At 40.0% G+C, this 20,256-nt stretch overlaps 3 protein-coding genes and 1 long non-coding RNA gene across 7 annotated transcripts in view; 1 reads left to right on the forward strand and 3 right to left on the reverse strand.

Moving 5' to 3' along the window:
* The window catches only part of LOC106940019 (four and a half LIM domains protein 2-like), a 13,680-nt gene extending 12,455 nt beyond the window's left edge, over nt 1–1,225 (reverse strand). The window contains exon 1 of one of the 2 annotated variants that reach the window (XM_015022629.1): nt 1,168–1,225. The gene's annotated coding sequence lies outside the window, so the exon portion shown is untranslated. The remainder of the gene's footprint in view (nt 1–1,167) is intronic. The other variant, XM_015022630.1, reaches the window with a different exon arrangement.
* Nucleotides 730–4,209, forward strand: LOC106940018 (PI-PLC X domain-containing protein 1-like). Its single transcript, XM_015022627.1, has 8 exons — nt 730–1,110; nt 1,186–1,322; nt 1,394–1,519; nt 2,088–2,243; nt 2,317–2,429; nt 2,536–2,606; nt 2,786–3,083; nt 3,304–4,209. Coding segments are annotated over exons 1-8 (1,008 nt in total). The 5' UTR covers nt 730–1,004; the 3' UTR covers nt 3,305–4,209.
* Nucleotides 2,172–2,804, reverse strand: LOC106940022 (uncharacterized). Its single transcript, XR_001422977.1, has 3 exons — nt 2,714–2,804; nt 2,504–2,623; nt 2,172–2,263 (listed from the first exon to the last, which is right to left on the reverse strand). It is a non-coding gene; the product is annotated as an uncharacterized LOC106940022 (long non-coding RNA).
* LOC106940017 (collagen alpha-1(XVIII) chain-like) overlaps nt 4,018–20,256 on the reverse strand; it is a 30,235-nt gene continuing 13,996 nt past the window's right edge. Inside the window, exons 3-42 of one of the 3 annotated variants that reach the window (XM_015022624.1) lie at nt 18,860–18,940; nt 18,728–18,787; nt 18,518–18,593; nt 17,110–17,234; nt 17,019–17,036; nt 16,186–16,392; nt 16,092–16,118; nt 15,949–16,011; nt 15,785–15,868; nt 15,658–15,708; nt 15,446–15,586; nt 15,308–15,361; nt 14,105–14,149; nt 13,934–13,996; nt 13,524–13,655; nt 13,352–13,411; nt 13,243–13,269; nt 12,340–12,438; nt 12,210–12,245; nt 11,516–11,605; nt 11,338–11,370; nt 11,195–11,221; nt 11,052–11,111; nt 10,723–10,800; nt 10,561–10,596; nt 10,424–10,477; nt 10,266–10,337; nt 10,143–10,190; nt 10,029–10,059; nt 9,893–9,943; nt 9,778–9,812; nt 9,575–9,688; nt 8,405–8,552; nt 7,786–7,850; nt 7,414–7,542; nt 7,303–7,335; nt 6,958–7,224; nt 6,458–6,655; nt 6,272–6,381; nt 4,018–6,196 (exon numbers count right to left, since the gene is read on the reverse strand). In XM_015022624.1, coding sequence (XP_014878110.1) covers nt 5,980–6,196; nt 6,272–6,381; nt 6,458–6,655; nt 6,958–7,224; nt 7,303–7,335; nt 7,414–7,542; nt 7,786–7,850; nt 8,405–8,552; nt 9,575–9,688; nt 9,778–9,812; nt 9,893–9,943; nt 10,029–10,059; nt 10,143–10,190; nt 10,266–10,337; nt 10,424–10,477; nt 10,561–10,596; nt 10,723–10,800; nt 11,052–11,111; nt 11,195–11,221; nt 11,338–11,370; nt 11,516–11,605; nt 12,210–12,245; nt 12,340–12,438; nt 13,243–13,269; nt 13,352–13,411; nt 13,524–13,655; nt 13,934–13,996; nt 14,105–14,149; nt 15,308–15,361; nt 15,446–15,586; nt 15,658–15,708; nt 15,785–15,868; nt 15,949–16,011; nt 16,092–16,118; nt 16,186–16,392; nt 17,019–17,036; nt 17,110–17,234; nt 18,518–18,593; nt 18,728–18,787; nt 18,860–18,940 — 3,345 coding nt within the window. In that variant the 3' untranslated portion in view covers nt 4,018–5,979. The remainder of the gene's footprint in view (nt 6,197–6,271; nt 6,382–6,457; nt 6,656–6,957; nt 7,225–7,302; nt 7,336–7,413; nt 7,543–7,785; nt 7,851–8,404; nt 8,553–9,574; nt 9,689–9,777; nt 9,813–9,892; nt 9,944–10,028; nt 10,060–10,142; nt 10,191–10,265; nt 10,338–10,423; nt 10,478–10,560; nt 10,597–10,722; nt 10,801–11,051; nt 11,112–11,194; nt 11,222–11,337; nt 11,371–11,515; nt 11,606–12,209; nt 12,246–12,339; nt 12,439–13,242; nt 13,270–13,351; nt 13,412–13,523; nt 13,656–13,933; nt 13,997–14,104; nt 14,150–15,307; nt 15,362–15,445; nt 15,587–15,657; nt 15,709–15,784; nt 15,869–15,948; nt 16,012–16,091; nt 16,119–16,185; nt 16,393–17,018; nt 17,037–17,109; nt 17,235–18,517; nt 18,594–18,727; nt 18,788–18,859; nt 18,941–20,256) is intronic. The other 2 variants (XM_015022625.1, XM_015022626.1) reach the window with 2 other exon arrangements.

Raw genomic sequence — 20,256 nt, forward strand, 5'->3', positions numbered from 1 at the left:
TTTTGGTCAAAAAAAAACTTTTAAAAAACAAAAAAAAATACCAATTAGTAAAATTTTTTTAAAAAAAAAAAAAAAAAAAAAAAAAAAGAGGAAATAGTAGGTAAAAAAAAACTAATACTTATCTTGGTTTTAGAACAATTTTGATTTTTAAATCTTCGTTTTTAAAAGTTTTGCACAAAAACACAAAGTACATGTGATAGGATAATCAAATGCCAGGAGAAACAGGGATCATGTGCTTCTTGATCTTCCTTATTAGTCCTGAACGTTTCCTGGAGCTTCCTCTTTCACGGTCAGGATCAAGTCCTCCAGCTTTACCTTGATCATTATTACATTTCAAAAAGTCACAAGAATGAAAACCGATAACTGTTGAGTCAATTCCTGCCCCCTGGTGGTTAAAACGCACAAAATTATAGATGCACACACGTTTCGAAAGTCTTTTGAAGCCTCTCCCAAACTACAAATCCTAAAATAATCTGTTTAAACAGTTATAAGTATTTATAACTTTTTTAATTAGGTCACCAAAGCCCTGGGAAAATAGCAAAACCAATTTAAATTCGAGTAAAAAAATAAATAAAAATTTGGGACGTTAAGCCAATTGTACCTACGTAGAGGGGGTGTTCTGATAGTCAGAACACCGCAATATTATTTATTCTCATAATTAAAAAAAGTATCTTAGTCTGGTCTTAATACTCCGTAATACACATAAAAAGCAAAAATAGTTAAATTTTTAAAATGTGATAAAATAATTAAGAATTTTATTTATGTATTTTCAAGGAAAACTTCGATAAGTTGAGCGTTTTTCCTATGGTGCGCTGCAATATCATTCCACACCTATTGGTGGCGCGGCGTTGTTTTGGTTACTGTAGCCAAGAAGAAGAAAAAGTTGAAAACAGGAAGTGTTTGTAAACAAATACGTGACGGATACCAAACGGGGTTAAGCAGTATTCTTACACATTTTTTTCTCTTTTTTGATGAAATGAGAGAAATGTAGCAGAGAGTTGAAGATGGGGGACAACCAGCGGGAGGATGTCGGAGGAGGAAACTCGGACTGGATGTCCCGTCTGCCGGAGGAGCTCCTGGACGTCCCGCTTTGGAACCTGGCTATTCCTGGTAACACCTGAACCGCTCAGGAAATACCCAAACGTTGTTTTAAATCTTAATACTAACCGTCTGTGTGTGTGACAGGGAGTCATGACAGCATGTCCTTCTGCCTGGACATGTCCTCCCCGGTGCTCAAGTCGGAGCCTTGGCTTCTCCGGCTGACGGACCGACTCTTCCCCTGCTTGACCCGACCCTGTATTTACCGCTGGTCCACCACACAGGTACCGGGGTCTGATGCAAATCTTTGTTTCATGTCTTTTAGTGGTCATCTTTATGATATTTTTTCTTGCAGCAATCTGTCCTCTGGTATCAGTGTGAGCTCGGTATTCGCTACTTGGACCTGCGGATCGCCAGGAAGCCAGCAGGGGGCAGCAGTTTGTTCTTCGCCCACGGGATCTACACGCTGATGAGCGTCAAGGTGTGTGAAGGAGACAGAAGGAGAGGTGTAAAAGAAGCACTACTTCAACATATTTTTACTCAAGTAAAAGTAAAAAGTACCCATCCAAGAAATTACTCAAGCGTAAAAAATATTTGGTAAAATGTCCACGCAAGTACTGAGTAACTGATCCTAACCAAAATAATTTAATAATTAAAAATGACATACTCAGACGGACCAAAATGTAAAGTTAAGTGGACATTTTGGTGTTTTAAGGATCAAAATGACAATAATGTGTATGAAGTAACAAAAAATAACAAAATCAGGCAGAAGAAAATCTTTCCAAATGAGTTTAATAAAAAGAAAAAACTTATAGGTGTGTGTTGCTGTCTGGGGAAGTTTTGGTTAAAACATGTTTTTCATTTAGTGGGTAGAGAATTCAGAAATTTTACTCGAGTAAGAGTTTTAATACTTCATAATAAAATTACTCAATTAAAAGTAAAAAATGTTCTCAAAAAAGTTACTCATGTAAATGTAATTGAGCAACTATTTATGGACAGAAGAAAAGCTGGGTTCTTTATTCTGGGTTCATGTGTTTCTGTGTGTGTAGGAGGCTCTGGAGGAGCTGGCATCGTGGCTGGACGCTCATCCCAAAGAGGTCATCATCATCTCCTGCTCTCACTTTGAGTCTCTGACTGATGAAGATCACGTCCAGCTGGTGGACTTCATCCTCTCGCTCTTCAGCACGAAGCTCTGTTTGTCACAGGTTGAGAATCAAAGCATCTCCTAAAGACACACAAGTTATCAGTGAACTTTATGTGCATGTGCTGTGTGTGCAGGACACTCCCACGTTGCGTTCCTGTTGGTCTGGAGGTCAGCAGGTCATTCTCTCCTATGATGACCTGCAGATGGAGTGTCAGCACCGCCAGCTGTGGCCAAAGATACCTTACTGGTGAATTTAGCACACATTTAGAAGCCATATTTCCTTCCACAAAAAAAAAATAAAAAAATTCACAAATATATTACTATCTGGCCTCTTGGGGGCGCTGTGTCTGCAGGTACGCTGACAGCCCAGATCCAAAGGAAGTGATCGCTTATCTGGAGGAAAAGAAACGCCAAGGAAGACCAGGTACTTCAGTTTTAAACCTGTAAAACAAGTTGAGTCCCATTAAAACCTTAAAGGAATGTTTCTGCAAGTTTCACTGTAGGGTAGCGTGTTCGTAGTCAGTATCTTACCTGGAGCAAACGGAGAATCAGGAAGGAATGTGGACTGACAGACCAAACAGACTTAGTGTTTTGTGTTTCCAGGCAGTTTTTACGTCAGCGGTCTGAACCTGACTGAAGACGCTCGCTACATCCTCCTCCACCCCCTCCAGAATCTGAGGATAATGACGGTGGAGGCGCTCTCACCGCTGCTCCGTTGGACCGCAGAGCAGCGCCCTGGCCCGGGAGTGGGCCGAGTCAACATCGTGTGCTGCGACTTCGTAGGTTTCAGCCAGTTCTGTTCGATCGTGATCGGCCTGAACTTCAAGCTGGTGAAAGCTGCAGCCAGGACTTCCTCTGGTTACCTCCGGGATGAACCGCTTGAACCGGTTCCACTGGTTTAGTTGGGAACAGGGGTCACCAACTCCAGTCCTCGAGTGCTACCATCCTGTAACTTTTAGATGCGTCTCTGCTCAAACACACCTGGATCAAATAAACTCCTCTTTTCCAGCCTATTGCAGAGAGGAATGAATGCTGGTGAGGGAATTCAGACGTTTTGGAGCAGAGGTGAATCTAAAAGTTGCAGGATGGAAGCCCTTGAGGACTGGAGTTGGTGACCCCTGGTTGGGAACATTAGTGCTCAGTGTTACAGAAAAACATTTGGAGCAAGTTACCAGAATCTCCACACTGTTGTGTGCAATCTCAACCGCAATTAATTTGTTCCTCATGTTTATTATCAATTAATTCATCTTAAACTTTGCTTCACAATTATTGATCAAATTTCAATCAATTTAACTGCAAACTGTTACACATTCAAACACATTCCTAAGTAGCAAATCATCTGTATATATATATATTATATATATATATATATATATATATATATATGTGTAAAAAATTATTTAAATCAGTGTTTTCTTCTGTGAAATCAAATATTTTTGTACAACTAAATGAACTCAATACAGTTGGTTGGGCTCGCACAAATCTGTTTAAGGGTCTTTTTTATTTTAGTTTTATGCTAAAAGGCTTTAATTTAAATATTCACCATCTTCTCATTACTTATTAGTCACTCTGTCTATATGTCAGCACACAAATCAGAGATATCTACTAAATTAACAAGTACCAGAGAATTGGAAAATGTCTAAATTACTTGATTTCCTGAATAAATTACGACCAAAAAACCCATTTTTATATCAAATAAAAACTGGTTGCGTTATGTCTTCAACTCTCATTGAGTAAATTTGTTCCCACAGACGAACAAATGAGGACAATTTTTTTTTTTTTAGGAGGAGCTGAACCTCCCAAAGTAATTTAAAAAAACGCACCATCACACTTTCCCACACAAGTTTATTCAACCATGACATCTCTTTCCAGGATGACAGAGAAACAATCTCCAGCTGAAGTTATAATAAAAACAGTGCACAGCAGGTTAATGGCTGAATCCTTATGTATCTGTTCATACATTTTATATCTGTGCTCCCAAACTTTGAAAGCAAATCACATCATACGTTACAGTCGGAGTAAAAAAAGCAGTTGATTTAAAAAAAATAAAAAACCTAATAAATATCCCTTTGTTATTGATATAAAATATAGTTTTAAAATATTCTCCATCTTGTAGCAAAGTGATAAATGGATAATACTCATGTGCCATGGGCTGCAGTCAGTGTACAGAAGTGAAAAATATACATTTCACAGAGAAGAATCATCTAATCTTTGGTTTGTTCAGTCAGTTGGGTTTACTGGATTTACACGCCTACTCACCTGTTTTTCTGTGGAATGTGATTCCAAGTTATTTGCATATTTTTGGTTGAGCATATCTAAAAAAAATTAAAAGAAAAGGCAGCTGGGGAAGCTGAAATGCCTTCCCCAGCTGATTTATTTTCCTTGCAGCTGATTGGCTGAACACCCAAAAGCAGAGATAAAATAGACTGTAGATGTTAGCTTCTGTGGTAGCGCTAAGACGGTTTCCACACTGCATAATAATGCATATTGAAGAATATTTTTGTTAGAACTATTAAAATAGTCAGTTATAAGCATTTTTAGCGGGCGGCTATGGTCCCTAAGACCAGATAAAAATGTGTAAAAAGCCTCTTTATTACAGTAGCATCATCACTTCCTGGAGAAATTGAAAAATCCAACTTTTAATTTGAAAGCCCATTCTTCTATGCCACTCTCCAACATGGAAAAGACAAGTGAACATAGCATTGGAGCAAAGCAGATGTCTTAGTCTTCATATGGCAAAAAAAAACGGAAAATGTTTCTCCTCCAAACAACCAGGATAACTTAAGAGTTTCTGGCAACTTGTTCATCATTACTGTAATGTTCCAATTAGGGCAGACAGAAGGTGGTAGTTACAATCTTTAAGAAAGGGGATTATGGGGGAGTCACTCCTCTGGGCCTTTTTGGAAAACTGTCTTTCTGGGTGTTGGAGGGAATGATCCAGACCAGTTGTTGGACCATTATATTCAGGAAGAGCACCGTAATGAGGTGTTCACCATTAATTATCCAATCCAAATTGATTTTGTGGATGTGGAGAAAGGTTACGACCTTGTTCCCCAATGAATTTTGTTGGAGTATCCAGTCCTTGAAGATCCAATCCAAGACTTACGATCGCTGTTTGCATTCTAGGCACAAAGTTGGTCTTCTCTAGGATAAACCTAGAGAAGACCAAGGTGTAGTTGCAGCTTGCTTGAGAACCTCAGGAACTCATCTTTGGTTTTTGCAGACTATATGATTCTGTTTGCATCTTCAAGCCACTAGTAGCTCTACTGGTAGAGCCACTGCTCTTCCACATTGAAGTAAATCGAGGTGCTTTGGATGCTTCATTGGATGGTCTTTAGAGTTTTCTCCAGGCATTTTGCACTGAGGAGATACGTGAAGACACCCAGAATCCACTTGGAGGAGTGCATTACCTTCCAAATGTCCTGGAATCTCCTAACATAGCTGCAGAGAATCACTTGGAACAGGTTTCCCTCCTGAACTTGTTACCCATGTAACTTAATCTCAGAAAGTTGGAGAACAAAGGAAGGATGGATGAATGAACTACAATAAAGGAAGATTAATTCCTGGCCTGCCTTAACTTTAGAGTAGTGAAGCAGTTTGAAACCCAAGGTAAGCAAGAAAACAATGATATTCCTCCAACATAAGACTGAGTCACCTGAGTTTAACCAGATGTGTAGGATGATTCTCTCTAGCACCATAAATCCAGGCTAAACAAACATAAAGTGATATTTCATGATAAAAACATATATACAATGCAACACAAACGGTGTACGGACAAATTAAAGCTTAGACTAGATCTATCTTTGCCTGCTGTCACGGATGTAGCTGTTCTCGACACACAGCACGACGTAGGAGCTGGAGCAGCTGCTGGAGCTCTGCTGCAACAGGCTGCGGCTCTGCAGCGGCGAAGCCATGCCCGTCAGCGCCCGTTCCCCGACGCGCCACGCCTCGCAGTAGTTGTTGACGTCCCGCTGACCCCTGCTTGTCGACCCGTGCCACATCATCTTCTCTGGCCTTGGAGCGGCAAACAAAGCGGCTGTAGCGAGCCTTTATGTTCAGATTTTAGTTTTGTGTGGAGTGTTGCCTCACCATGTGTCGTCTTGGAGAACATCTTTGCCGTCGAAGGAGTAGATCGAAACATTGTCCCTCATTCTGCCGTCGCTGAAAATGCGGTTCCAGTTGTCGAACAGAACCTCATCCTGCAAACAAACATGCATCAGAATTAGGTTTTACAAATTTAGGGCTTTATTTTACCAAGGAGATTAGCTTCAGCACCTTCAGGTTGACTATTGGCACGTTTTCCCTGTTGGAGCTGTAAACGATGCTGTTGAGATCTTCCAGTTTGGAGGACAGGAAGGCTCGGAAAGTTCCCTTCATCCCGATGGCCTGGGCCTGGGTGAAGCACAGGAAGTCTGCGCCGGAGATGCCTCGCATGCCGCCCTTCTGAGGGCTGTTCAGCGCAATCAGGTGGAGCTGGGGAAACAAACCACACATCTCAAAGAATACTTGAGAAGATTTTGACTGACTCAATTCTTCAGAAAACAACAAAGGGGCTTTTCTTGGTTGTTAAAGTTGTCCACGCAATATATCTGGATGTTATGGAGGAGTGGCAAGAAGAAGAAGAAGTCCTGTTGGACAAATCCATGTAAAAAACCAAAACTGGCGTTTTTGGATTGCAACCAAAATCCAACAGGGTGCAACTGTGTACTCAAAATATTATTTTTACCAAGACTTGCTCTTCGTGTCATTGTAAATATACTTCCATCTTGACTTACCGCTGGTCCTGAGGTGTGTCTGTGGATGGGAGCCTGGGGAACCGGAGGCGGCGGTCTCTGAGGACGGGTGACCGGGTAGCGGGGGTCCAAATACCGACCGTCCGGCTGGTTGAAGCGGTCCGTGTAACTCGGGTATCTGGGATTTGATGGCTGTGGGTAAACCAGATCTGTCTGGTACCGAGAGTCAGGTCGGTACCGGGGATCAGAGTCTGGGTTTGACTGTGATGGGGACTGGATGACGGGGCGCGACGCCTCGACTGCAACGCCCTGAAAATAATGTTTAATGGGTTAAAAAGCAAGAAGAGTCGTGTGGTTTAAAAACTTAAAACAGGAAACCACACTCACCGATTCACTTGGTAAAGAAATGTAGTTCCCAAGCTGAAAGTAACAAAAAATTTGTAGTTTTAAACAGTTTTTGTGGCAAATTTTGGATCATTACTCAGAAACAAGTTTCACCTGAACTTGTCGGACTCCATCCCGGACTCGTACGTAGAGATCCGTTTGGTCGATAACGTACACCAGAGATCCTTCAGGCTGCCTTCTAGCTGTGGCCGCCATGGTGTCGTAAGACCTAAAGACTGTCACCTGAAAACACAAAACAATGACTCAGCATCTTCTTAGATTGTTTTATTCATTTGTTTGATTCTTTATGCTATAATGGATCCAACAGGAGAAAAAAACAGCTGCAAGTCCATGAAGATTGTTCAGTTTATGGTTTTCAAGTAATTATTTACAGAATTATCCTCGTCGTTGGTATACTTTTCATAATATTTGAGATTAAAAATTGTATGCATCAATCTAAAAATATCTAAGTGAACAAAAACTCACTCCTGAGGAGAGTCCTGGAAGACCTGGAGCTCCAGGAGGTCCTGGGGGTCCAGGAATACTGATAGCTGCAATAAAACACAGAAAAAGAAAAACCTTAAACACATCTTTAGACCGAAGCTAATTTTATTCCTTTTTCTTGTTTTTATTTTTCTTCTACAGTTTTTCAAAACCACAGTTTGTCCAATAAAATAATAAAAAATATATCCATCCTACTTTTGCAGTCATATCTAAAAAATTACCAAAATATCAATTTTAAGAATAAAACTATGGTAACGATGCCAGCTCTACTTTTAGTTTTTTGGGGGGTTTATTAACATCATTGTTAAGAGTTTGTCATTGTCATAATTAATAAAAAGTAATAATGTGATGTGTGACAGTTTCTGCAGCTGTTTTATCATAATGTGTGGGTCATTATTAAATTAGACAGATGTGAATAAACAGGTAAGTTCTTTAATTTCCCATAAATTTGTTTGTGGAGTTACTCATTTAAATTTCAACATCCAGAGTACAAATGAAATACACTCCAAAGAAAACATAATAACCATATTAAAAATTTTATTATGAAGCAGTAGGTAACTTTAGATGAGAAAAGAGAATTTGTTTTTGTAATTGGACTCACTCTGTGTTCCTCCATAGGGCCCAGATAAGGCTGGACCTGGAGGTCCGGGTGGCCCTGGTGGTCCAGGTCGACCGTCATAACCTCTTCCTGGGGCTCCAGGAGGCCCCTGAGGGCCCGGTGGACCAACAACCGATTCTCCTTTCGGACCCTGGTCAGAGAGACACCTTTGATTGTCAGAATACTGGAATGTCACTCAGACAGAAAAAAGTAGAAATTTGTTTGTTTTCCATTCAGAGTTAATAACTTCTAGTTTTTTAAAATGCTGGTATGTAGGAAATGCCAGACGTCTGTCTTTGTGTCACTTATGGCTGTAAAATATATATATTGTATGTTTTCAGAGCATAAGTGCTAGCAGAAAATATCATGCTTCTACGTTGTGGATTCATTTTCAAGTGGACATTTATTTAAAATACATATATTTTCACCAAACCAATCACATGTGTAACATTTCATTAGTGCCCGAGTGTCTCTGACCCACTAAAGTAGGAATACATCCTGTAAAAAAAAGTCCGACTCATCCTTGGGAATAATTTCCAGAAGCTTGAAGATGCCAAATTCAGCAGTTCAAGCAATTATACGCAAATATAGACATGATGGGAATGTCTGACCGTCTTACAGTTCAGAAGGGAGACGGGTTCTGGTCCAAAATGTGTAGACTGACTCCAGAACAGAAGCCCAAGGCCTTGTGAAGATGCTGCTGAAGTTGGTAAGACAGCCATGGTCAAATTTGTCTTGAGCCAAAGGCCGCTCAGCGAGGAAGAAGCCATTACTCCAACTTGAAGTTTGCAAATGTCCACAGGGACAAAGACCTTCATTTTGGAGACATTTCCTGTGATCTGATGAAACTTAAAGGGATACTTGTACCAGCCTAGCTGTGAAGAATGGTGGTGGCAGCATCATGCTCTTTTGCTATAGGAGGAACTGGTACACTTCATAAATTGATAGCATCAAGAGGAAACATTATTCCAGATGGACGATGATGATGATACTCAGCATTCAGCCAAAATGGCTACAAAGTGACGTAAGTACAGCAAAGTGAAAGTTTGAACCAAAACTCCAGCAACTATTGTGAGAAGCTTGAGGACAGAAACCCAAAACATTTGACCCAAGTCACCGTTCAAAGGCAATGCTACCAAATACAGAGGAAATGAATGTAAACGGTGGTCTTACTTGTGGTCCAGGCCGTCCTGGTGAGCCAGCTCCGCCTCCGTACCGGGGGTCATAATAACCGCCGCCTGGTTCTCCTTTCTCTCCTTTCAAACCCACTTCACCTTTCAACTCATTCTGGGCAAAACCAAAATGATTTTCACTTAAAAACGAACTGATTTAAACTGCAACGCAGTTAGAATTATGGACATGGTGGGTGATTTTACCTTTAAAGTGTAAAAGTCAAAGCCTGTTCCCAGACCTGAAGAACAGAGACACACACTGTAAATATTTACCTCTTATTGTATTTGCTCCATATATATGAACATCAACTAATGCTACCTTGAATTTCAAGTATTCCTGGTGGTCCGGGATCGCCTTTCTCTCCTTTAACTGTGCAAAAAAGGAGGAACGATAATATAAATAGCAGCAAATTTGTGAAAGTTTGATTTGCATGAAAGAAAATCTGAAACTTTACCTGCGTAATTCCTTGAGTACTTGTCATACCCCTAAAACAAAGACAGGAAGCAGTCAGAGACAAAGTCATTGTTCCTTGATCTAAATGGAAATCAGATGTCTCGACCCAACTCACGCCTGGAGGTCCAGGAGGTCCGGGGGGCCCCGGAGGTCCTGGGGTGCCCTGAGAAACACCAAGCAATGATTAACGTCTTCATGACTCACTTGTTCCAACACCAAAGCTTTTCAAAGCACTTACAGGGTAACCGTATCCAGACCCACCGCCAGAGTCTCCCTTCTCTCCTTTGACCCCGTTTAATCCTGGTCGACCCTGAAACATTAGTCACACTTCAGACATTTTCTTATTTTCATAAAAACAATAGTTTAAAAATGTTCCTTAATACAACAGAAACATACTGATCTCCCAGGGATACCAATCTCTCCTTTTGGTCCAGAAGGACCCCGGGGACCCTGGAGAAATAGTTACTCTTGTCACACTTGCACAATTCTGGTATCTTGTCAAACAGATGAAAACGTATTAAATCAGTACATACAGGAGGTCCCACTGGGCCAGGACTTCCTCTCTCACCCTGCGAATCAACATCAACAGTCACTTTATTTCTTAATTATATCCAATTCATGCCCCAGTGGGTCAATTTCTGATACTTCAGATCGAAGAAAGCCAAAAAAACAGAGGATGTTTTGCATTGGAGTACCGGCTGTCCTGTCAGGCCTCCCAGATATGACGGTCTCCCATCAGGTCCCATGATAATGCCAGGCTCTCCTTTCTGTCCCTGCAAGATGAAAAGTACACATTTTCTCTCAAAACATTTAAAATAAGAGCAAAAATCCTCTGGTAACTCCCTTGATAAGCCCAAGACCCTTCAAAAACCCTCCAGGAGTTTCTGACACTATCTGTAGTGTTTCTTTTTTGAGATATACAATAAAACCTTTCTGTAAAGAATTTGAACCACCATTAATTCAAAGTTGTATTTGTGAAATTAAAGTCATTTTTACATAAACCTCACTACAAGGACTGTCTCACCTTAGGAGCATATCCTGGAGCACCAGCGTCCCCTTTGTCTCCTTTGGGCCCCGCTGGTCCCTGAATCAAAAGACGTACCTCCATTACTTTAAGTTGAATGCTTGTCTCAACAAAGTGAGGTTGGTAGATGCATTGATACGTACTGGGAATCCTGCGCGCCCTGATCCGCTCTAAAGGAGGAGGAGAGACGGCTCATTAAAGACAGAACAGCCTGGCTCTTAGTAAATGAAGTTAAAAGTCAGTGAGTTTTAGTTTAGTTCAGGGAACTGGGGGAGCATGAACTCACCTGTCCCAAATCGTTCCAATAAACCTCGTTAAACTAGCAAGACAAAGTTAGGTTAGTTAGTAACAAGCAGTGAGGCAGGCAGTGACCGTGCAGTGAAGGAGGGAGAGGATGATGAAAAGTTGAAGGGTTAATTTCATTTTCCAATTAATGTAGATTTACAGTTGGAGCTCTGACTCACATCTGTTGACCCTTGCTGGTAGAGAATCTGTCCTGGTTGTCCAGGCGGTCCGGGTGGCCCAGGTGGTCCACCATCTCGACCTGGACGACCCTGAGTTCAGAATAAACACACAAATTTAAGAAAGAGCAAAAATATTTTTTCATGTGAACTTGGGTTAACGCTTACTGAATGTGTTGTGGTTTAAGATTAAAGCACATTAAGACCTGCAAAACGTCACATTTAAGTTAAAAATAAGATTCTGAAATGGCATTTTAGCATCTGTGTTTGAACAAATAACACAAAAAAAGAAAACAAAAGAGGTCTGAACGTAGAACAAATATTTAACAGGAAGGTATTTTCCTTGCAGATAACAATAAAGTTAGACAGGACAAAGACAGGATTTCCAAATATTTTTCAGTAAAAATTTCCAGACATTTCTCAATAGACTTAACCATTTGGAAACAAATTTTATTGTGCCGATCTTAACCTATTGGTTACTTCACCCGCACACCTCGCCACCTTCTTGCTGCTATTGCAAATATCAACAAACCACCGTCACTTCCTTCTTCATACAGTACTGCGGTTTCTCTGAACCCGTCAAGTTTTCTCTAGAGCCATAGACTTTTCACCTACACTCTTACAGCAAACATTTAAACCATTTGGTCTCACCAATCAAATGAACCTCCTTCAATCAATCCCTCTAAAGGAAACTCACCGTCTCTCCCTTGTCTCCTTTCTCTCCCTGTTTACCCTAAAGAAATCAGCACAAGTAGAGATTAGTATCTTAAATAACACATTTAATTATTATGTGTCTGGAAATATTGCGTGATGAAGATGCTCAGTACTGGTGTTCCAGGATATCCATCAATGCCTGGAATCCCAGGAGGTCCCCTTGGTCCCTCTGCTCCTTTAGCTCCGTGGTCCCCTGGAAAACCTGGCTTACCCTACAAACCATATTGAAACATTTTTACATTTAATTTTAACTAATAGATAAAATAAATAAAGTAGGGCATAGATGGCCTTTAAGGGAACTTAGCTGGACCAGTTATTCCTGATTTGTATGGTTAGCATTGATGCTAATGGACAACAAAGCACAACAGCACTAATGTGGAAAAACATTTTTCAACATTTATTTAAAAAGGTTTTGCAGTTAGGATAGTTAAATAATTGAACACAAAGAGTTTAAATAAATAAATGGAGGTAAATTGCTTATCTATAATAATTAGATAATATTTTTAACACTACAGCACAGACAGGCAAATCTTGTAAAAATCAATCTGGTGTTGTTTTTTTTTTAGTTTGAGTTTGTGAAGGTTTTTCTGGAAAATTTGTCACAAAAAATAATCACAGTTTTGTTTACAAAATAAATCTGAAGATGAAAACCCGCATATTTTTTCACTACAATTAATTTTAAAAAAGATATAAAACATTAATGAGAGAAATATTAATTGATGGAAACATACAGGACGTTTTATGTAAAAATCCTTTGGAAACATAACCAATCAAATAAGCCAGGTTGAAACCAGAAATAAAATATTTTTTTTCTGCTAAAAACAATAGTTTTTAAATATTTTTATTTACTACAAATATTTTTTGACAACACTACAATTTCCAGAAAGTGACCTTTTGGTTGTACTTTACAAACTTTATCATGTTTTCTTATCCTACGAGCTTCAAAAACTCAATCTGCAGTGTTTACAAGAGCAGCTAAAGAAAACGCACCACAGGAATTAATTTCCATTACTTACAGGCAGACCAGCAATGCCAGGTGGACCCTGAAAACACGATACAGTTCAGATCAGGTAGCATAAGGTATGGATGACGTAATCAGAGAGCGAACTTTGTCCAATATGCTACCTGTGGTCCAGGTGGACCTCTGAGGCCAGGCAGGGCATTTAGGACCTCATTTTGGTTCCCCTGCATGGAGAAAATGTAAATTAGAAAGGATATTTGAACAGTTTTACACTTTTGTGATTAAGATTTTTTAATCCTGCCTTAGAAAAGGATTAAATTTGAAACCGTTACTCACACTGCCAGCAAGGTACGGTGGCCCCGGTGGTCCAGGAGGCCCTGGAGGCCCGACTGGTCCCATGGGACCTGGAAGTCCTGCCAAACCAGACTGTCCAGGTGTACCCGTCCTTCCCGCATCGCCCTGACCACCCTGAGTCAGGATTACAAGCAGAAATGTGATTTTGTGTCTTGGAAAATTATGTTAGACAATTAATATTTGTGACTGAAAGGAGAAAAATTAGAGGAAAACAGAAAGAAGTCATTCAAAAAGTGGAAAATGGGAGGCAGATTTCATAATATCTAGACAAACGAAGAAGAAATAGAGCTTTGTTTGAAACATTGCCATCTTTATGGAAATAGAAAACGTTAAAAAGCAAAGCAGACCAGCAGAGAAGAAACCCAACCCAGTACCTGCTACCCATTACACACCGTAGAGGACGGAGCAAAGAAAGAGAAGAGGTAATTGAAAGGGTTGGAGTCCGTTGTGTCTTGCTAGAAGAAAGCAACAGAGAATCTGTGTGGTTTTGCAGCAGTATTTCCTATAATCTATAATAGGTAAACAAATCTTTATGCATTACATTTTTAACTATTTTAACTAACCTTTTCCCCAGCTGGACCTGGAAGGCCAAGGTCACCACCGTCACCCTAAATAATAGAAATTAAAACATTATTGCTAGAGGGGAAATGCATCATAAAAGCAGGAGGTTTCATTAGCAAGCAGAAAATGAAAACGCTGACATGGCTACAGACAACAGGAGGCGCTGTTGTCAACCATAACATTGAAAATGAACTACAGTACCTAGATCCCACAACCACCAGTAAGAAGTACTGGTTTGTGTCTGGTTAAACGGTGCCTTACAGGATAACGTAAACGCGCATTTTCATGACTGAGATTTGAGGATGAGAACATACCAGCACTGACAGTTCAAATCAGAAGTTTGCATAGACTGAATAAAAAGAAAAATCAGACTTTTTCAATGTCCGAAGTAAAAGCAGAAGAAATTAGTCTTGTTTTACATCATTTACAATTACCAAATTATGTTCATTTGCTGCAATAATGAGACTATGTGTCAGACGTCATGGCTTTGGAAACGTAGAACAATTATACGCAAGGATTGACATGATGTGACTTTTCTATCACACCGTTCAGGAAGTAGACTGGTTCTGGTCCAAAAAGTGCAAATTGATGCCCGAACAAAAGCCAAAGACCCTGTGAAGATCCTGCTGATGCTGCTCAGTGTCATCATCCACAGCGAAACATGTTCTGTACCGACATGAGCTGCAAGGCCACTCAGTGACAAAGAAGCCATTACTCCAAAAAGAAACATAAAAAGCCAAACTGTGGTTTGCAAATGCACAAAAAATACTTTCTGGAGTCACCTTGTGGCCTGAAGTGGACCTGATTGACCAGTATGACCATGGCTACATTTGGAGGAAGAACTGGGACATTGTACCATCCTAACTGTGAAGTATGGGGGTGGCGGCAACATGTTGTGGGTCTGTTTTGCTGCATAAAGTAGACAGCATCATGAGGAAGTGGAAATATTGGTGCAACTTCTACAAACATGAGCAAGGAAGTTAAAGCTCCAGCATATCTTTTTATCCAGGATATGTAAAGTTCTGGTTTGTCGTTTATCAGAAATAGGAGTTTCTTTCTAAATAATTTTAATGTTGGTCAGACCTAAAAAAAACTGAAGCAGCCATTACTACCTTGTGGAACCCCTTTAGTCTGATGTAGAAAAACAACAACAGACTTTTGTGCCAAATATTTCTGGCACAAATGTAGACGATAATCAGTTTTACCTTTTCTCCTCTGAACCCGGGTCTACCAGGGAGGCCAGGAGGTCCAGGTGGGCCCTAGAAAGAACAGAAGTGGAGATTTACACCCTTTAGCTACTAAGTAATCAAACACAATACAATGAAATAAAATTGGCTTCTCACTGGTAGGCCAGGCACTCCGTCTTGTCCAGGCGGCCCAGGAGGTCCAAAGGCTACTGGACCATCAGGTCCGATGGCTACTGAAGTACCAGGTGTCCCAGGACGGCCGGGCGGACCAGGAGGTCCAGGAGGACCAGGTGCACCCTGCCCATCACATTTCACAACCGTCATTCTGGGATATTTTTGAACTCCTTTCTTAATGTTGAACAACTTACCCGGAAAGTTTCCAGGTCTGGGAATCCTGAACCCTCCATGTCAACAAATGTCTACAGAAACATTCACTGTGGTTGGATTATTATGTTTTTACAAGTATTGGCTAGAAAGGTGGATATTTTCACATACTGGACGATCACCAGTGCCAGGTCCTGGAGGTCCTGGAAGACCTGGGGGACCTCTTGGTCCAGGGGAACCCTCTCCAGGTTCACCCTGGAATGATTCGGAGATGACAAATTATTACTGTAAATAGAGACGTAGCATGATTAGCATAATGGCTTCATGTATCGCACCTTTTGGCCTTTCATACCAGCTGCTCCTGGAATTCCTGGAATACCCTGCGGTCCAGCAGGACCCTAAAAATCATAAAAGTGAAGACGTAGATGGATAAATAATCAGTCGATTGAGTGAAAAGTTCTGCTAAAAAGACACTTACAGCTTTTCCATCCTCTCCTGGATCACCCTAAAGGAAAAGGAAATGGTCACAAACTAATATTTTTATTTAACCTTTTTTAATTTCTTGGACTTACAGGCTGTCCATCAGCCCCTTGAGGTCCTTCAGCCCCATCCAGCCCTGGTGGCCCGGGTGGTCCAGCTGGACCAGCCAACGGCTGCACAACAGAGCCGTCGCCGAGTCGAATAACCTCAGCCGCAGGGCCTGGAGGACCGGGAGGACCTGGAGGCCCCTGAACGCCACGTTCACCCTTTTTGCCAGGGTATCTAAAACCAGTATCACCCTGGAGAGAATAACAGGCAAGCAAGCTTTCAGATGTTTGGTTTTACTTTGTTTAGATCTACATCACTGATGGTTCCACTGATAGCTCCTCTTTCACCGTCACAGTTCTCTTTCTGTTACCAATCAACCCTGATACGTACCCCCATCCACTCCACCATGCCAGCATTCGCTTCTTCTCTAAACCTTCACTTTGAAAATTACAGTACCATTAGTACCTCTACTCCCCAAAACTTCACTGTTCAGCCTCTCTTCATACATCCTTTCCTTATTGTTTCACATCTATTTGGAAAATGTTTATACCATCTATAAAATATTTAACAGAAAATGCAAGTTGGGATGCTGAAATACCCAGACACAATGTTGCTTGGCTGCAAAGCTCAAAAGCATAGAGGAACAGTGTGGACGTTAGCTGTAGTGCTAAGACAGTTTCCATTGTGAGTATTGATGGATATCAAGGTGTATTTGGTGTTTTAACTATTAAAATACTATTTTTAGGAGAGGTCTCATGTGTATGCAAATTCCAGGTATTTATAGTGACTGTGGTTCCCAATTCACGTAAATTTCTGATGTAGCATCAGAAAAAGTAAGAATCCACTACCCCAAAATCCAATAATGCAGTTCACATACCTTTTTACCTTTTTCTCCCTAGAAGGAAAAAAAGAAAACTGGTTATTTGTGTCAGATGTCAATGTTAACTTAGAAATGAGAGATTTCTTACTTTGTCTCCTTGCACACTACCCTGAGAGGAAAAACTTGAGCCTGAGCTGCTGCCTGAATCCCCCTTTGGCCCTGCAGGGCCTCTGTCCCCTTTCAGGCCTTTCTCTCCTCTGTCGCCCTTCTCACCTGAAGAAGAGCAACAATTTAGCCTGTTTGGAGCACGGTTCTGCAGGATGTAAATGTAAAAGGCAATGCTTTTTCATCAAATTGTTTCAAATGAAACCCTGAACCTCAAAAATCTCATCTCCAAAAAATATTTTTCACTTAAGATAATGGCTAATTAACTAATCAAGGTATCAACTTACAAAGCTAGCAGCTAGCAAAGTTAGCAGTGAATTATTGTGTTGCGTTATTGTGCCGCTGGGTGATCTCCCCAACCTCCCATCATAGCCTAATTAAATGCTAATTAGGCTAGCGTTTTAACAAGCTAACGACTTTATAAGGTTGACCTCTACTCAAGCTAACAGCTGCACCATCTTACTTATAAAATATTTGACTATTCAAGCTAATAACTAGGAAAGCTAGCATCTAGCGCAATCAACTAATGGGTCTAAAAGCTGAATAAAGTAACTACAAAGCTAATATGTTACCCAAACTAATCATAACTCAAGCTGAGAATCAAGACTGCTAACCTTTACACATGCTAAATCTACCAAGGCTGGCTACAAGCCAGTGCTAGCAGCTAATAAAGCTAACTTAGCTACTTAAGCTAACAGCTACTTAATCCTGAAAATACATATATGCATTAAAATGGGTTCAGATGGGTTCAAACAAGTTTTAAAATCCCAAAATGCAACCATGATGCCCCAATCTGAAGAAATTTAAAGCTAGAAACACTCATTAATATCCATTTGTCCACAAAGGCTGACAAAGATATTTCTAACGTTTTGAGACTAAATGAACAACAGTGAGAGACATTGTCTGAAATATGAAGCATAAGAAAACCTTCCCAGAGTGGCCTACCTTCAAAAATTACCTGCATCTCACCTTTATGCAGAATGCACAAAGATAACAAAAGGAATCAAATATTTTTCATTCAGAATTAACAACCAAGCATTGGTGCAATGCAAAAGGGATAATCACTACATTTGACAACCCAGAGTAAACATACGCTAAGCTAACTTTTAAACACAGAAGTTGACCTTTTCGGCTCTATGGCTTGTTATGAGTGGCATATTTAATGCTCCACTTACTGATTACAACTGACAAACTTGGCGTTTGGAGCAAAACTTCATTCTCAGGTCCAGACAAGTTGTGTCAGTGCATATTTCAGCTGATGAGACTTTGACTCTACATGAGTAATCTGGCAGAGGATACTGTACTCTGAAGAAACATTTCTTTTTAACATTTTCAAACCGTTCAAAAACTTGGAAAAAACTATTTCCAAGTTGAGTTTTTATTCTTTTCACCTGAGGTTCCTCTTCTGCCTCCTGATTGGGATGAAATCGGGGGTACAGGTACTGGACGGAGGGGTGGAAAAGTGGTCTGAGAAAAGCAAAAACAATGCCAAACTAGAAGTTACTTTATCCTAGATATATATGCGGAAAAACATCAACGCAACTACATCAGATATTTATTATTCCAGCTAAAAAAATCTGTAAAGAAATCTGCAAACCAACCGTTTTAGTGTTGTCTTTCCGTCTCCTGTCAGCTTCTTTGTTGCCACCATCACCAGAACCCTGACATGAAAAGAAACGTGTCAAACAGATGTGTTTGTTCACTTAAATTAAGATTTTTAAAGAAGCACTCACTTCATCAGGGTAATCCTCATAGTCACAGAAACCCTGAAATGCCTGAGGGTTTCCCACAAGTCTTAGCTCTCCAATGTCACCCTGAAAAGACACAAACGACTGATAAGCAATCAAGTAAGACAACAGAAGCATAAATTTGTAAAATTCTAGTTAACAATTAGAACTAAGAAGTAGCTTGAAGTCTATAATAATTACTGAATATAATGTATTCTTATGAGTTCCTCTCTGGTTAATGTTATACTTTTTAAAAATATATATATATATATTTAGATTTATTTATTTAATACTCTAGTGTTATATATCGAAGTTGTCATGACTTCCTAAGTCCCATGGATGGCAACAGGTGGTTTGTTTCCTGAAAGCACTTTCTACTTAATTGTTTGAAAAAAAAGTTTATTTCCAGCAAAAATATGGACAAAACAATAACTAGAAAACTCTTACAACAAAAGTTGACTTAATTTGATGCCACAAGTTCAAAAAATGAAAACCACACTGGACATTTGGCAAACATCCATCACACCCGACGGTGTATTCTTAATCTCTTAAAATAATGGGAAGGTGCAAAAGTTACCAAAGTAATCCAAGCAATTCCAAATATAACAATTAATTAAAAATTTTGGTTCAAAACTAAAGTATATTCTAACTTCTCAAAGAAACCTAAATTGCTAGAATTTACAAAAATTCAACCTAAATGGCCAAAATACAGTAAAATCTGGATTCGTCTGAGTAGAAGTCAAAGTTCAGACCTCAAGCTCGTTGTAATGCTGAGGTGGGACTGAAGATAATCTGGATTAGTGCGCACAAAAGTCTGCAAAACTCAATGAACTGAGTCAACTTTCTATTTTATTCTAGAAGAATGAAACAGTGATATGAGCCACGATTTAACAAAATACGTCCAGAAATGCCAGAACATGAGCCGTGGAGCAACAGAGCAAGGAAGCAAACAGAAGGAACAAGTGACAAGTAACGAGTCTGAGAGGTAAATATTCAGAGGAGGAAGTGGCGACGACAAAGGAACCAATTAGGGAAACTAACTGCAGCGAATGAGGCTTGAGGAGGTAAATGACTAGAATCTGGGGAACGGGAGTAAAGAATGACACTAGAGGGAAACCTAAACAGAAAGTCTAGCAAAATAAATCCAACACATAGAATAACAATCTAGACCAACAGAAGGAATAAACTAGAGTGAAATCATACAGAAGCAAACAAATCCAAAACCTCAAATACCTGAACCAACCGAGGGAATAAACTAGAATGGGGTAAATAATGGAGAAAAAGAGACAAAAGAGGTTGGATATAGTTTTCAACTGGTTGCTAGCTCTGGATTTTCATCCAACAATATCCAAGAAGATAAACTTGTGGTACCAAGGAAATTATATAAATTTTTACCTTAAACT

The sequence above is a fragment of the Poecilia latipinna genome, unplaced genomic scaffold (genome assembly GCF_001443285.1).
Source record: "Poecilia latipinna isolate Pla-1442-1.1 unplaced genomic scaffold, P_latipinna-1.0 Scaffold3062, whole genome shotgun sequence".
Classification (NCBI taxonomy): Eukaryota; Metazoa; Chordata; class Actinopteri; order Cyprinodontiformes; family Poeciliidae; genus Poecilia; species Poecilia latipinna.

Excerpts from the sequence above, each read along its gene's own strand:
- LOC106940018 (XM_015022627.1), top strand. The coding sequence starts at position 1,005 with ATGGGGGACAACCAGCGGGAGGATGTCGGAGGAGGAAACTCGGACTGG. Across the intron at positions 2,244-2,316 it reads CGAAGCTCTGTTTGTCACAG|GACACTCCCACGTTGCGTTC; the intron begins GTTGAGAATCAA and ends CTGTGTGTGCAG. Across the intron at positions 2,430-2,535 it reads TGGCCAAAGATACCTTACTG|GTACGCTGACAGCCCAGATC; the intron begins GTGAATTTAGCA and ends CTGTGTCTGCAG.